Genomic DNA, 15,348 nt, shown 5'->3' with positions numbered 1-15,348 from the left:
GAGGAGGAATAGATCAGCAGGAGGTATAAAGTGAAAAACAGGAGCAGATTTCCATGTTCTGTTCATGGAACAACAAGTTTCCTCTTCAGTCATGGACACAGTTATGAATGTTGCAACCTCACATTAAAAATTATTCCTAGATAATGTGCATGCCCTTTGCTGTGCCTGACTGCAGATGAGTCTCTGCATAGTTTGTTCTTTTGGTCAAAGGAACTGTAAAGCCTTTGGTGCGCATTGCTGCTATTGCAAAATGTTAATCATTCCCATGCTGTCAGCCTTAAAAAGTTTTTTCACATGAAATGTTAAGCTTAAACCGAAGAACTCCAGTTGTCTTTATTGATAAAAATTAGAAAATTTACTATGTTTCTTTTTTTTTATTATTTTCCCAAATTTGTAAAGATTTATGTTTAATGGTCATGATAGGAAGCAATATTTGAAATGTCAGATGCACTTTTGGAAGGTCTGTGAAAAAAGAGGGAACTTATGCAACTCCAAATGGAAGACAGTGCTTGAATGATAACTTTTTCCTAAATGTTTAGATACCTTTATCAGATTTCAGAAGGGTTTTTGAGAAATTTTGAATTTTTACCTGTTTGTAAACAGTTTTTTCTCTAGATACTTAAGTTTGTCATTTTCCTGCCACTCTACATCCCCATTTCTCAGAGTTATCTCTGTGCTCTGCGTTTCAACTAGGTAGGCCAGCTGCCTCACCATCTACTGCTTTTTTCCATAGTTCTTTTGCTGTAATTCCAAGAAGTGGACTGCATATCTTCATTAGTGAGCTGGTAAAAGCCTAGGTTTTTAATCTGGAAGGTTTAGTCTCAGTGGAGGGCTTTATGTAGAGTGAATCTACTGAAATAAAGTTGCTTGTTTTCTATGAATTTATAAAAGTAATTTCCCCCTTTTCTTAACAGAACGACCATTAAGTTGTGTTTGTTTATATCACTGTAATTTAATGCTCATTAGTTCTGAAACATCCTTGTCTTTTTGGTTAAAAATTATCTCTAAACTGATGAAAATTTCCAGTCTTGGCAGAGATCAGAGCCCGACCAGCTTCTGATTAGTACTTGCTTGTACACTCTTTTCCTGTGATTGTCTCCCCTAGTACAATAAGCTGTCTCCCTCATTTTGCCTGAAAGTGCAGCCGCTGGCTCTTGGCTGGAGTGATGCAGTTAGAAAGACAATAGGATGTAGCAGGCTACAGCCGGAAACAAGGCCCTGCTGGGGAAGGTCAGGAAACACTTCAGCATCATCAGAATTTTCTGCCATCTTCTGAGACCATAAGACCACATATTAATTAATGTATTTTTAACCCTTCTAGACAGTGATCCCTTCATGGTTATGTGTGCACTGTTAGTCTGTGCTGTAGATAACTGCAAAATAAGCATGAAGTTTTGTGGTGAACAAACAGATTTGCTGAAGATGCCCACTGTATATGCAAGTACATATATATATCTAAATATATTAAAACACAATTTTTTGGCAGTGGAGTGGCTGGATTGAATAGGCCTGAGTAGTTAAAAACTAAATAGCATGCATGTCCTTATTTCAGATTATTTGAAGAAACACAGTACCTTTATTTATTTTCCTTCCATTAAGTATTCTATAATCGGCATGTGTGCTCTTGTGTCTCAGCTAAATCTCTCACCTGCCCCCCAGGCTCTATGAGTATGGAGAAAAGTACAAATGCTCCTATTTCTGTGAAGGTTTTGCTTTCTGTCCCTTGCATGACATTTTGCTTGGTTGTGCTATACTGCGACATAATCTTTTGTTTCTCAGAAATTTTAACAGTGAATTTCACAAGACAGGGCTACTTGTTCACTTTATTTATTATTTTATTATATTTTTTTATATATCAAGTTTATATATAAGCTTAAGGAGGGGTTGCTGCAAAAGTTGGAAAATACACCAAGTGTACCAAATGTGTTGTGCAGTTTTCCTATATTTAAACAGACATTAGTATGGTTTCTCTAATTTAAAAAAAAATGTTGTGTTCAATGTTATTTTTGTTTCTTCTGTACATTGTATTTAACACTATAATTAAAGCCATGACGGGATACGAGAATTTACAGATTATAGGGAAATACATGCAAATGGTCTTCCTCACCAGCAGATTTCTGCTGTTAGTGTGTGATGAAATGTAGGTGAAAGAGGTGTGGGTTTTGGAAGGGGGGTTGCAGTTGGAAGGAATTGCAGCAGTGCCTGCCTGAGTGCTGCTAGAGCAAAGAGAGCAATACAGTCTGCAGAGAAACTTCAGCTTTTATGTCTGTGCTCGTTAATTTTTGTAGGTTTTCTGTCACTTTTTGTTTGAGCCAAATTCAAGTCATCTCCAAAATTAAAAGACATGGGCATTTGGCTGGAATTTAAAGATAGAGAAAAGCAAGCTGAGAATCAGTTTCAGTGATTAGCTGTTCTCCCAGTGAAGAAATTACCGTGTTTAAGTGTGCTTAAACTCTGCTCCTTCCGAGAAGAGAACAGAAATCATTATAACACAAATTGCTCTTTACCTAATGGTGCATCAGCTGGATGTTAACAAGAATCTCTTAAAGGTGTTGCTATTTCCTGACTATGTTAGTGTTACAGAAGAGATCTCCATTTAGTAGTGTTATTGAAGTGAGGGTACAGCATGTCACCACATCCAGCTTTTGCAGTCTGGGGACAAGCGTTCCAAGTGACCACTTTACATTTCTGTCTTTAACAGGCTTGGGAAAAACCAAGAGAAAGACGAGCGCGAGAGACGCCTCCCCCACTCCCAGCACAGACGCAGAGTACCCTTCCAACGGCAGCAGCGCCGACCGGATTTATGATCTTAACATTCCCGCCTACGTGAAATTTGCCTACGTTGCCGAGAGGGAGGATGAGCTATCCCTCGTTAAAGGGTCCCGAGTGATTGTCATGGAGAAGTGCAGCGATGGCTGGTGGAGAGGGAGCTACAATGGACAGATCGGCTGGTTCCCTTCGAACTATGTGGTAGAGGAGGTTGAGGAGGCAACTGCAGATTCACCCAGCTTCCTCAGCCTTAGGAAAGGCGCTTCCATGAGTAACGGCCAGGGCACCAAAGTACTCCACATCGTTCAGACACTGTACCCATTCAGCTCGGTCACGGATGAAGAGCTCAATTTTGAAAAAGGGGAAACGATGGAAGTCATTGAAAAGCCAGAAAATGACCCAGAATGGTGGAAATGTAAAAATTCCAGAGGTCAAATCGGTCTTGTTCCTAAAAACTATGTAGTAATCATTAGTGATGGTCCTTCCATGAACACTTCCCATCCACCTCAGATAAGCTACACGGGACCATCTTCTACCGGACGATTTGCTGGAAGAGAGTGGTATTACGGGAACGTTACCCGGCACCAAGCAGAATGTGCCCTGAACGAAAGGGGAGTGGAAGGAGATTTCCTTGTTAGAGACAGTGAATCTTCGGTAAGTGGTGCTCAGCCCGCAGGTTTGTAACCCCCGTGCATGGGTTAGCAAGCACAGCACTTAACAGACTCCCTGTCTTTTCACCCTTAAAGAAGCCAGCAGGGCTTCAGCATTACCAACCAATACCCTCCCTCCTTGTGAGAATTGGTCTGTCAGTGAAATGCAGTGACATTTACACTGAAATTTAACAGCTGTGGACTGTATTATCCAAGGGTTTTTTAAATTTGTGGACAATCAAGTAAAATATTTCAGGCTTCCATTTGGCTTTTCATGTGTTTCTCATGCAATCCTCAAATTTAAAGCACTGCATGAAAAAATAATTCTAGGTGATTAAAAATTTGGTCATTGATTTGATCTGTTTTCAGACAGAATCTTTGCATTGGTCATTTGTGTTCTGCTTTTCATTTAATAATTACATAGTTTCTTTATTAGTTAAAATTCCATTTTAATGTGTTTTTGATCTACTTAGATAATTTAGTTTGTAATAAGGTAAAGTTATTATTATATCTAGTTGTTAAGGTTGTTATATACAACAGAGAGGGCCAAGTCAGCAGCTCATATGCCTTGTAAATTGAGCCTTGATGGCATCAGAGGGATCTGTGTAATGCTGGTTATGGTTCATGTCATTCTGGAAGTTCAGATTTAAAATTCAGCTGAAAGGACTTTCATGTGTGCTGAGGCCAGAGAATTTGCAGTTAAAGCACTAAAATTTAATTATCCTTTGACTATGATTTTGAAAAGGTGACAGATTTTAATCTTACGTCATACATAACATTGAGAAAATTGACCAAGTACAACTTTGTAACAGTCCCAGATATTTTTATCTGAAGACAGTATTGTCTGATTAAATTTCAGGCACCTCTCCTTGATGAACGTGCTCTGCAAAAAACGTGATAGCTATCGAACTACCCTTTCTTTGAAGCTCTGTGTCATTGAATTCCTATTTCTGCTTAATTATAATCACTAAACAAAGGCAAATGCAAATAAACCACAGGAGAACAGGAAAAAAGTTAGAGATTAAATTAAAATAAACTAGAGGAAGATAGGAAGAAAAATAGGAATTTAGAAATCATGACTGATTTACAGAGGCTGAGAAGAATCAAATTTGTTTAGTCAACAGAAGAATAGACTGATGTGAGACACAAAGTCTTGTAAAATGTAGAAAGCCACTGGAGGATTATGGTAACCATTAAATTAATTCCTTTTTTTCCCCAACATTCTTTTTCTATCAACATCCTATCAGATAGAGGCACACTGGATGTGGTGGATTCTTCAGTCCAGCAGGTAGAAGCTCACTTTCAGATCTAGAGGCTGCATTGTGATTTATCCTGAGACTGTACCTATCAATTTCCTTTCATCTCTTGTGAAAGTGCCAGAAGGAGAGTTTGAAAATTAATACATTACTTAAAATACAAAAATTCTTACCTATTTCTCAGGACATGATATGCCACAGTGACCACTATGCTACAGCTTGGTTTTTTAGCTCTTAAGAGTCTGCCTCTATCCCTGGAGTAAACGAACTTCCTTGAAAGAACACAGTAACCTTTTTATTTAATGTGACATCATAACACTAAATCCTTGCATTCAAAGCAGTTTCAAACTTTTTGCCTGCATTATGGCTGGAAATCATTGCTTTGGAGTACAAAAAGATTCATTGAGAATGTGCTCTTCAAACACTATTTCTAGCATCTAACACTTAGTGGGATAACAGAAAATTTATTCAGTTCATATCGCAGCAAGTTTTTCGCACACCTGCAGGGAAAAAAAGCACTGAATAGAGGAACTTAGCGTTTTTCCTTCTTTTTGTACTCTTTATCTGGTCTTGCAAATCCTGTATTTGAGCCTTTTTTTAGCAGTGAGAAAACTGCAGTTGTGCACATAAATGCCTCTGTGCATTAGTACTGCATGTGGGTTTTAGTTTTTATTAGGTTTAAAGAAATAATTTACTGCATCTCAAACTTTCATCTGCCCTAATCTTTATGTATCATTCCATCATATAGTGTGTTTATGTACGTGAATTATAAAACACTGGGATACGCTAGTTTTTTCCCTGGAGTGCCACAAGTGATACAATAAGTGAATGGGCATACTTGCTAGCATTGAGAAAAGGATCGTAAAAATCTATTTTGAACTTATTATGTATGGAATAAAGAAAGAGTTTAGCAATGACTCATGAATTTCTGACAGTTGCTGTATTTCACACATGTGACTACAGAGGTTATTCATGCTGTGGCTAAAAGTCACCAGGAGTGTTTTCACAATCTGAGCAGATGGTCTTGATTAGAGGGAACAGACTGAGCAGAGCCAAGCTGTCAGCTCCCTGATTTGCTCATCTGACCACCAGACCAGCGCTTCCCACTACGCTGTGTTGCTAACTCACCTTTAATGCTAGGAATGCAGGGGTTATTCCTTTCTAGAAAGGTCCATAGATAAAACTGTGAGTCATGCTCCTAATCCTGTGCCTGATTTTTGACCTGTTTTAGAGTTTTCTGTAGCCTTCCATCACCATAGTTACAAAAATTGGTCTGCATAAAAGTTTTCCTTAGATTTCAATTTCTCTCTTGTTACTGAGCTATGAAAAGCTGTCCTTGGATAGATGAAGGTTTGTATTATTTGGTATTCACTTGATGAGACTGTCATGTTTTTGCATTTCAAGTATTAGTAGTTGCAAGATTTTACAATATTTCTCTAGATTTAACTTGCCAGATGTTTATCTCACAGCTAGATTTCTTTAGCCGAAAATATTTTCCTCAGTAACACTTAGATCTAGAGGATGCTACCATAGAGGAGAATAACCCGAGATGAACTCTGTAAGGTAGCTAGGAGGCTGATTATCTTCATTAATTACGAAATACTATTATTAGAACCATAAACTTGTTTGAACCATTTAAGCCCATAGTTTATGTAACAGGCACAGTTCCCTACCGATAATATTTTTGCCAACTGTGTTATACCTAGGTAATGTCACCTTAGTTTTGGAGATCTAAAAGAACTGGGCACATGCCTAGTTAGAAGCACTGCTAACTATTGTTCTTTCTGTTGCAGGCTGCTAGGTTAATGAAACCTGCAGTTTGTCTCACTTAAGTAACAAAACAATGGGGGAAAAAAGCTGATTTAACCTCTGCGGTCTCTGTGGAGCCACTTTTTGGATTGCAGGCTCTTCAGCAGTCAGATTTTTGGTCTCTTTGTGTAGCTCCTAACCCAAGACAAACAGGTTTTGGTTGGGTGGGTGATTGTAATGTTTTGAAGACCTCAGATTTCACTGAGTACAGAAGCAAATTTGAATGGGAGAGGGTTGTTTTGTTCAGGTTCATACCAGGAAACAAGTGTGCTAACTAGTACTGCAGCTAACAGGAAGCAGTAGTGTGTCACCTCGAGCTTCTGAGCAGAGCCTTTGCTGCAGACACCTTTAAACTTCAAAGGAAGCTTCTGTCAGAACTTGTGGCCCCCTTGCAGTCCTCTGCAGGTGGCTGTGAAACTGGTGATCAGGCAAACACCAGTACTTTGTAGTCCTATGAGGTCTTCTCATGAAGCGGAGAAGGTGTTATTTTTCTCAGTGTGTTAGTGAGTGAGCTATGCAAGTTTTTGGAGTTATTCATTAGGGAGTATTGGTTACCTTCTGCTGGTAGTGTCACAGCATTCAAGTTACAGTAACCCATCCTAAACAAAGTTGCAGAGTATTGTTTTAAGATGATTCTGATGATTTTAGGCATGTTAAAATGATACTGAGGATTGTAGGTGTGACTGGATTTGTCAGTTTTTGAGATCATATTTAGCTTCTCTGTTCTTTGTCTAGCAAAAATGACAATAGAAGGAGGAGGCAGAGGTTCAGAGTTTGTATGTTTTTTGAGGTGCTAATTCTGTAGCATTCAGTGTCCCATGTTTTCCTGGGGTTTTAATCCTGCAACTGTTGGATAGGAGCAAAGAAATGTGGCAACTGTTTAAAAGGTGAACACTGGTCATGTTCTGTGACATGCAGTGATTGATAAGTACAGCAGACATGAGGAGAAAGTTTTTCTTTGAAAACAGGCGTAAGGAAATATCCTAGTGGCTTATTTTAAATGGAAGAACAGAAATCTTATTAGAGCTGTAGCTGAAGATCAATGAAACCAATTCATGTGTAATATTGATTTTGGAACATGAACATTACATAGGGAGGAGAATGGTATTTGCTTATATCCAAATGAAACAGAAGGGGTAGAAAAAGGAATTAACTCTCCCAGATGGCTCTTTCCAGCCTGACCTCAGATCTTTGAGCCATGACTTTGAGTTTTTTGGCTGGGTGGTAGAGTAAGAGGAGAAGTGAGGAAAAACTTGGGTATGGAAATGGAAGGAGTTGGGGAGTCCCAGGACAGGCTCACTGATGGGAGCTCAAAGGGCCTGGAGTAGTTTGAAGAATGAGAATGAGTGTGTGAGAATATCTTTTTGAAGAAAGGACATTGGCAAACAGAATTGGAATGAAAGGGAAAATTTGAAATAAGTTACAGGATCAGTAAAAGATTTTCAGAGGGAACTGTTTTTCACAACCTTGCAATTTATAAACGATAAAATTGTCATTTCATTCTCAAATTGAGGATGTGAAGAGGGAACTCTGTTTTTCGTGTTTCACTTATTTTTCCTTATATTGCTTTATCACTTGTTTTCATGGTAGTTTTCAATTGGTTGTGGGTTTTTTTTAAAGATCATTCAATTCCTCACCAAAGAAATAAAGAAACAACTTCCTACCATTTGTTTTCCACATGCCGTAGGCACCAGCTAGCTCATGGTCATCTCTAGGTACAAGCAGGTATTAAAGGAATTGAAAACAATTCAAAGTACTACTACACAAGGACTGTAGGTGCATTTAACCTAATATTTAATTGTCTGATTTAGGAATTGATTTAACTTCAAGTTAGGTTTTTCAGGTGTAGGTCTTTCCAGTTATGATGGTGCAGAAATATTCATAGCTTCCCTGCCGCAAAGCTACGCTCCGTAACTCTATTGCAGAATCATCAGCTGTTCTATAGACTTAGGGGATTAAAGCTTACTTCTGATCTGCTTTTATTTGGTGTATGTGAATCTTTTTTTCCTGGAAAAGTTAGTGTGTAAACATCCAAATGTAGCAATTAATTTAAGAGGGAGAAGAGAGAAAAATTGGCCAGCAGTTAGAACAAAATAGTTTAAACAGTAAATAAAATAAACAGACTTGGAGCAAATCCAAGGAGGACAGCAGGGAAGCAATTCAAACTGCATCGAACCAGCATACTTTGAAATGGAAGTGTTCATAGCAATAGTTTATTTAGATTTTTTAAATAATATTTTTAATGAATTTGCATTTATGAGGGCAAGAAGGAACCAAAATAAAAACAAAAACAAGTAAAATTGCTTTTGCTGTTCATTCTTGAGTCCTATGGAAGTTACTACTCTGAGACCAATAAAGGGTTTCAGGATTTTTGCAACAGCTGTTTGAGTTCTTCCATCTCTTTGCACCGGATGATAACTCTCAAAAGAGTTAGATCAGCCCTTCCGCTTTTTACATTTTTTTAAATTAAATCAGATAATGAAAAAATAAACTTTGTAACATAAGCTGCAGAAAATATGATAATGCCTTCTACTTATGTATCAATCTAACTAGCAGGCACCAGGGCTATGGAGAATAGACAATAGTTAATGAGAAATGCTCATTCACTAAGGTTATAATTAAACTGGCAGAAAGACTATTTAATATATTGTGTGGATCAGCTCACAAAGATAGACGTGTGGCCAGTGCCTGGGTCATAGGACAGTGGGTCAGAGGTCCAGCATCGCTCTGCGTGTCATTAGCACATCCTTTATGGCCTAGAAATAATGTTTCTTAAGAGATACAAGGAGCTTTGAAAACTCATAATTTTGACATGCTAAAAACAACTGCTTTGTCAGAAAATAGTAAAAGATTTTTGAGAGCAAAGTGATTATTTCAACTTCTTTTTCAACTTTTGCCATAAAATTGTTTCCTGTTCCTAAAACAAACAAAAAAGTTTAGTTCAGATTATGAACTTCCCATTTGTAAGTTCTTCTGTTTTAATTGAGGACCTTTTCGTTACTGGTTTTTGTTTGGTGTAGGCATCACCCATGGAAGCAGCAGAACTTAGTCAGCAAGATTTGATATTGTTTTTGGAATCCTAACTGGCTAATCTGTACTTGCTGCCTCAGTCTGTCCTTGGTGAGACCCTACAGACCTGCCTCTGTTCAGGGCACAGCAGTCAGTACACTGCCCATCCCCTAAACTTCTCCTCCATGAGCCTGGGGTCCCAAAGCTTCTGGAGAGCTTTGTGCAGGCCTGTGCTTCGTTACTGTTTAATGGCTGCTGCTTGGCACTATGGAGGTTCCACTGGAAGCAGGTTCCAGGCCTGTGTGACTGTGGCTGCTGGAGGGTTTGTCCACACTGCATTCAGGGCTTTAACCACAGCAAAGTGTTTGTACAGCCAGGTTAGCTTTAACCCAGTGGAGTAGGTGCTGAAAATAGGCCAGTCTTGGTGTGAGTTCTGTGCAGCCTTCTTTATGATGCTGCTGAGGCCGGGGTTTAAGATCAGAGATAGCTGGCTTAAAATAGCGATTTTCGTACTTGGAGTTAGGGATGGATGACAGGGTACAAAATGTATCTTGGGTGGAGCACTGGAAATCCCAGAGATGCACTCTTATGCACATTTCTTTCCATCACGTTCTCCCACCCTTCCCAGTGCCCTCTTGGCAGTCACAGAGAGTGTTCCATATATTTTGAGCCAGTGGCTGCTCAATGCCAGAGGAAGCCTTCCTGATGGAGCCTGCGCTGACCCGGTCAAGGCCCAGTGACCATCTATAATGATGGAACAAGTAATTATCCTATGGGTGTTACATAAAATAATTTTTAAAGAAGTGATGCCTGTTGATCTGGAATGTAGTGGCTTGAGGTAGAAGAGGGTTAGGCCAAGGGTGTGGGGAGGTTGCTGCTGCCTTTAGCAGAACAAAAGGAGAGGAGCTGCTGTCCAAAGCCGAGCCTCCAGTCTGAGTTGGACCACAGCCAGATCAGCAGGCATGGCAGGAGCTTTGTTTGCTGTGGGCAGGGCCCATGGAGTCAGAGGGAAGGCAGAGAAAGTGTTAGTGCTAAGACAGGTGAGGGGGAGATGCAAGAGATGAGATTTTTGGGATAGGCAGGACATGAGGAATGCGTGGGCAGAGACCCATTTTATTGCAGGAATAAAGACAGCGTATCTGAGAAAAAGCTGTCCTCCAGCTCATTTGGGTATGTGCTGGGTGTGTGTTTGACTCCTCACAAATTAAGTGTAGAGGACTCAGGGTGTGGTTTTGTGAAGTCTTGTGTCAGCAGTAACATGTGAGGGCTCTTGACCCCTCCAGTTGGTCCTCTACTGTGCCACGGCTGTGCTCAGGATTGTTCCCAAGGCAGTGCTGTGAGCCAGGTGGGTTTTGTTTAACCTGGGCAGGCACAGGTTTGCAGTGCTGGCTCAGCCAAAGCAGCACCATGGTGGGGAGAGACCAAGGGACACAGTACGGTTGTGTCAAAAGCCTGCCACGTGCCTTCAGTGGTTTGTGCTTGAAGCCATGCCTTCAGTGGGCTGAGACACTGCAGCAGTACCTCCAGAGTAGCGCCAGGCATTACTTAACTCCATGAAGTGCTTGTTACAAACTCCAGTGTGTACTCTTTATTCATTTTCCTGCTGGCTGGTGACACATACTTCCATACACCTCTCACAGGGCAAACCCATGCTCCCATCTGTCATATCCCCCTCCTACATGGAAGGGAGCACCCAAGATTCATCAAAGAATGGCAAAAACCACAAGGGTTCAAAAGAAGCTCATGAAGTTTTATTAGCAAACTACACAGTTGGCATAGAAATTCATGTTTTACCCCTACTCTCTAGTAGTAAGAGCGATAATAAAAGAGGGAAGAAAGAGAAAGTGAAAGGGAGATCAGATGACAGAGGAAAGGAGATCTACAGCCCTGGATCCAGGATCAGTCCAGCCAACAGGGTATCCAGGGCCTGGGCAGCACATCACCAAGGCTTTATGGGGCTACCTGGTTACAGGTAAGCTTTCTCCTCCCTAGGATTAGATTTCTTCCTCTTCATATTAATGAAATGGCATGAGTACTCTTCTGGATCTTTATGGAAATGGGGGGAGCTTTGAGGATCTTCTGGTAGTCTTGATCCCCCTCTGCTGGACTTGCCTGTTCCTTGACCCCATTCCCATGCCTGCATTGTTTTGTATTGTGTGGTCTGCATGGACCAGAACAGGAAAATTGGCCCCAGAAGGATGCTGCCCTACCTCTGCACATCCCCCCCTTTCCAGCCACATCCTTTTCTAACTTGCCTGCTTGAATGGTCGTTGGTGTTTGAGACATAGATAGCAGCACATTAAATCCTTATTGCCCAGGCTCCTACACCATCTCTGTGGCCAGCCAGCAGCAGTAGGTGGCTGGAGACAGAGTTCAGTTGGAAGCAAGGGACACTGTGTCCTTTCTACCTTCCTATGTGGCATGTGGTGAGGGAAGTGGAATGGTCTCATTCTGGCTGTTTGGATGACGGCACTCGCCTTGTTAAAGCAACTGATTGCCATCATGAAGAGATGTATCATTAGAAATTGTTATGTCCTGAGTAACTTAATTAGTGCATAAATTCTGTCTTTTGTGGGTAGTGGTGTGATGGTGAGATTTGTACGGTGTTTTTCTTCTATAGCTTTATATTTTTTCACAAAGAAAATGTACTCAATGGGAGAAATTATTCCCCATACGTGTGGTAATGAAGATAAAAGGTGCATGTGTTTTTGTCTTTTGCAATGCAAAGCAAGAATGGCCCTCTAGTGGTCATGGCTTTAAAAAAAAGCGAAATGGGGGGTTTTCTTCATCTCGCCCAAGCAATATTGCAGTAATTGTTTTCTCCTGGGCACTCTAGTGAGAAAGACATGCATGATAAAAATTCTTCCCTTCTCTTTGACATTCTTGTGCTTCTAGATTGAGTAACTAAGATAATATTTGCAGTTTAGTCATGTAATTGGCAGCTTCAAACTGTGTATCTGGGGAACTTTCACTTAACTGACTTAACTGCTCACGTTAATAACAATGGTAATTATTTATTGAATAATAGGCTATTGGGTTTCTTAAGGAGCTAAAGCACCAAGCTGAGGCTAATGTAAATTACTGTCAACTATATGACACAGTTTGTTCCTAAAATTGCAAAATTATGCTGTCATTTTGTTCTCTTCTATGTAATTTTTTCTTTCTTTCTCAATTCTTCTCAACAGCCCAGTGACTTCTCAGTATCTCTAAAGGCATCGGGGAAGAACAAACATTTCAAGGTGCAGCTCGTGGACAATGTCTATTGTATTGGGCAGCGGCGATTTAATACTATGGATGAGTTGGTGGAACACTACAAAAAGGCTCCCATCTTCACCAGTGAACACGGGGAAAAGCTATATCTTGTGAAAGCACTTCAGTGACGTTGAAGATGGACTTGGCCACCTGGGCCTCTTATAACTTACAAGCCTTAGGTCCTAAATTCACTTTTATAGAGCAGAGCAATATCTGAAGCAGGCTTAAGGAATAGGCTCTTTCTAAAGTGTTTGCTCTGTCAGTTGCTGTTTGTCCTTTTTTTTTTTGTTTGCCTCTCTTTGTGTTCCAGTTTTGTTAACCTCTGACCACCTCTCTTCAGGTTGAGAGTTTCCCTTGGGTGACCGTGGCGAGCACTCACCTTCCCAGCAGAGTTCAAAACGCCCCTCTCCTGTGTACGTTTACATAGTTAGCTCAGATCAAGGAGGGGCGTTTTCAATTCAAACCAGTGTTAATCTGTTCAGACTGCTCATGCAGGCAGAACTCTCCCTTCAGAGACATCGGGCACAGTTTGAATGCACTGAAGCTGCAGCTGCTTAAGTGAGAGAGAGTAGACATAACAGTTGTGGCTGTGAGTTCTGTAGCTATATCGCTTACCGAGTAGGATAATACAAAACCTCCTAGTTCCTAGAAGCACTCTTTACACTGTACTCTGCTGTTACATTGCCTCTCTGACTCTTCATAAAGAGTACACTAATTAAAAGCATTTTGTAATAGTACTTCTTAAACTACTATGGTAAGATTGTAGTAAAAGAAAACTAGTGTATTTTGGTCTGTAATTGCAACAAAGAGAAATTTTATTTGAAAGTTGATTACTAGAGAAAGAATAATTGAATTGTAAAGGCTGAATGTTTCGGTAATCTACAACCAAATGTGCCATCCACATAATGCTTTTTCCTCTTGCCCTTCTGCTTGTTTGAATTAAACGATTATGTATTTAATTCTCAAAGTAATATGTATCTGTAGCTGATTGTTGACACTAATACAGAAGATTAATAAAAACTGATCTTGGGACAGGGTGGGGCGGGCTACCAACACTATATATATATTTGCTTTACAGAAAGAAATCTTCGGGTTTTACAGAGGATGGCGTGGTTGGTAGGAAGAGACACACAGAATGTTTATGAAGAAAATGCATTTTTCTCTTTTCTTTACATTTAAACTCCTTTATGGTTTAAATATACAGTCTTTAGATGGCACATTCCTGAGATTGAAGAACGGATCATGAGATCTCAAAATCTTGCATACTCAGTTTTTTGGATATTGTAATAAAAAAGGTATTACGTCATGATGGAGTACTGGATTTATCCTTGGGTGGTAGTCCTGGTGTTATTTTAGCAAGGTGAAATAGAGTAAATAATGAATTTGTTTGTCTTGGAATTTGTGTGGCCTAAAAAGAAATCATCTGCGACTGCAGAGGACAGTTTTGTCTATTGAGCTCTGTGTTTCTTGTTTCTGTGATAATTAAGTCCATTCATAGCTTTAATGAAATCTGCAAGATGGACCTATTTCCTGGTACCTCTTTGCTATTAAAACACATTTCTTACCTATTCTGTTTCAGCCAATAGTAATGCATCTACCTCTGTGTATAACTAGAGCCGGTTAAGCAGATACCAGCACTGTCTGACTTGCTTTGGGGTAAATCATGCCACCACCAGGAGACTGCACTGGCACCTTTGGCAATGAACTGCAGTCTTGCTCAGATCCAAGAGGCAGGTACAATTTCTGAAGTTCTATGCACATACTATTTTTCCACCACTCTTAAAATGTTATTTCTGTAAGGTTTTCTGAATTGACAGCTTGTACTGGAACTAAAAAATGTATTTTTCTGTATGTGCATTAACTAAGAATTGGGCAGTGACACTTGTGCTTGGTAAAGCTTAATGAAAGAAAGCAGTGATACAGAGCAATCCAAAATGATCATGCATTATCCTGAAGAGCACCTACCCACGACTGTCTTCTAAGAAGATAGAAGTTTTCCTTAGGAAGCTGGTGAGGATTACCAGTTGTTTACACCTTACCTACAGAAAGACTCCACATGGGCTTCTTAAACCTCATGAGTGAATTCTGCAGAGAATGTAGGGATTTGCCTTCTAATACCTAGTTTTTTCTTTAGGTGAATTGAAGCATGTACTGGGTATGGCAATAATGTTAAGAAAGTCAGCTATATGTTGTATGAGCATTTTCAGGTTTGAGTGAATTGCTTTTCAGTCATATTGTCTCTTGGTAGTATTTGCAGAAATTATATATGGGAATGGTTTACCTTTTCAGTAAACAGATTAATTACTGTTTCATGCCCCGTGTTCATTTTTTGTGAAATATTCCCTATGTTTCCTGTTTAAGGAGTCTTCATATGCCTCTTGCAATCTTTTCTCACTTTTTTCTAGAGTCCATTTTTACAAGCTCTCTTAGTTCCTAACTCCTTTCTAGTCTTAGTAGCTTAGAACTAAATCAACTAGACATCTGAATGAAGGTTTTACTATATGCTTTATATTTTAATGGATTTATCAAATTTTTTGCTTATTTTTTTACCTCATCCTCTGTAAACAGCTTCTGTGTCTTGAGGTGTAAATTGTAAAGTACTT

At 39.7% G+C, this 15,348-nt stretch overlaps 1 protein-coding gene across 2 annotated transcripts in view; it reads left to right on the top strand.

The window, feature by feature from the left end:
- NCK2 (NCK adaptor protein 2) overlaps positions 1 to 15,057 on the top strand; it is an 84,613-nt gene extending 69,556 nt beyond the window's left edge. For both annotated transcript variants that reach the window (XM_031056152.1, XM_031056153.1), the window contains 2 exons: positions 2,702 to 3,423; positions 12,679 to 15,057. In XM_031056152.1, coding sequence (XP_030912012.1) covers positions 2,702 to 3,423; positions 12,679 to 12,873 — 917 coding nt within the window. In that variant the 3' untranslated portion in view covers positions 12,874 to 15,057. The remainder of the gene's footprint in view (positions 1 to 2,701; positions 3,424 to 12,678) is intronic.
- Positions 15,058 to 15,348: the final 291 nt, after the last annotated feature.

The sequence above is a fragment of the Geospiza fortis genome, unplaced genomic scaffold (genome assembly GCF_000277835.1).
Source record: "Geospiza fortis unplaced genomic scaffold, GeoFor_1.0 scaffold192, whole genome shotgun sequence".
In the NCBI taxonomy this organism is placed as follows: Eukaryota; Metazoa; Chordata; class Aves; order Passeriformes; family Thraupidae; genus Geospiza; species Geospiza fortis.
The sequence above is the reverse complement of the archived record's forward strand: the minus strand, read 5'-3'. Positions and strand labels throughout refer to the sequence as shown.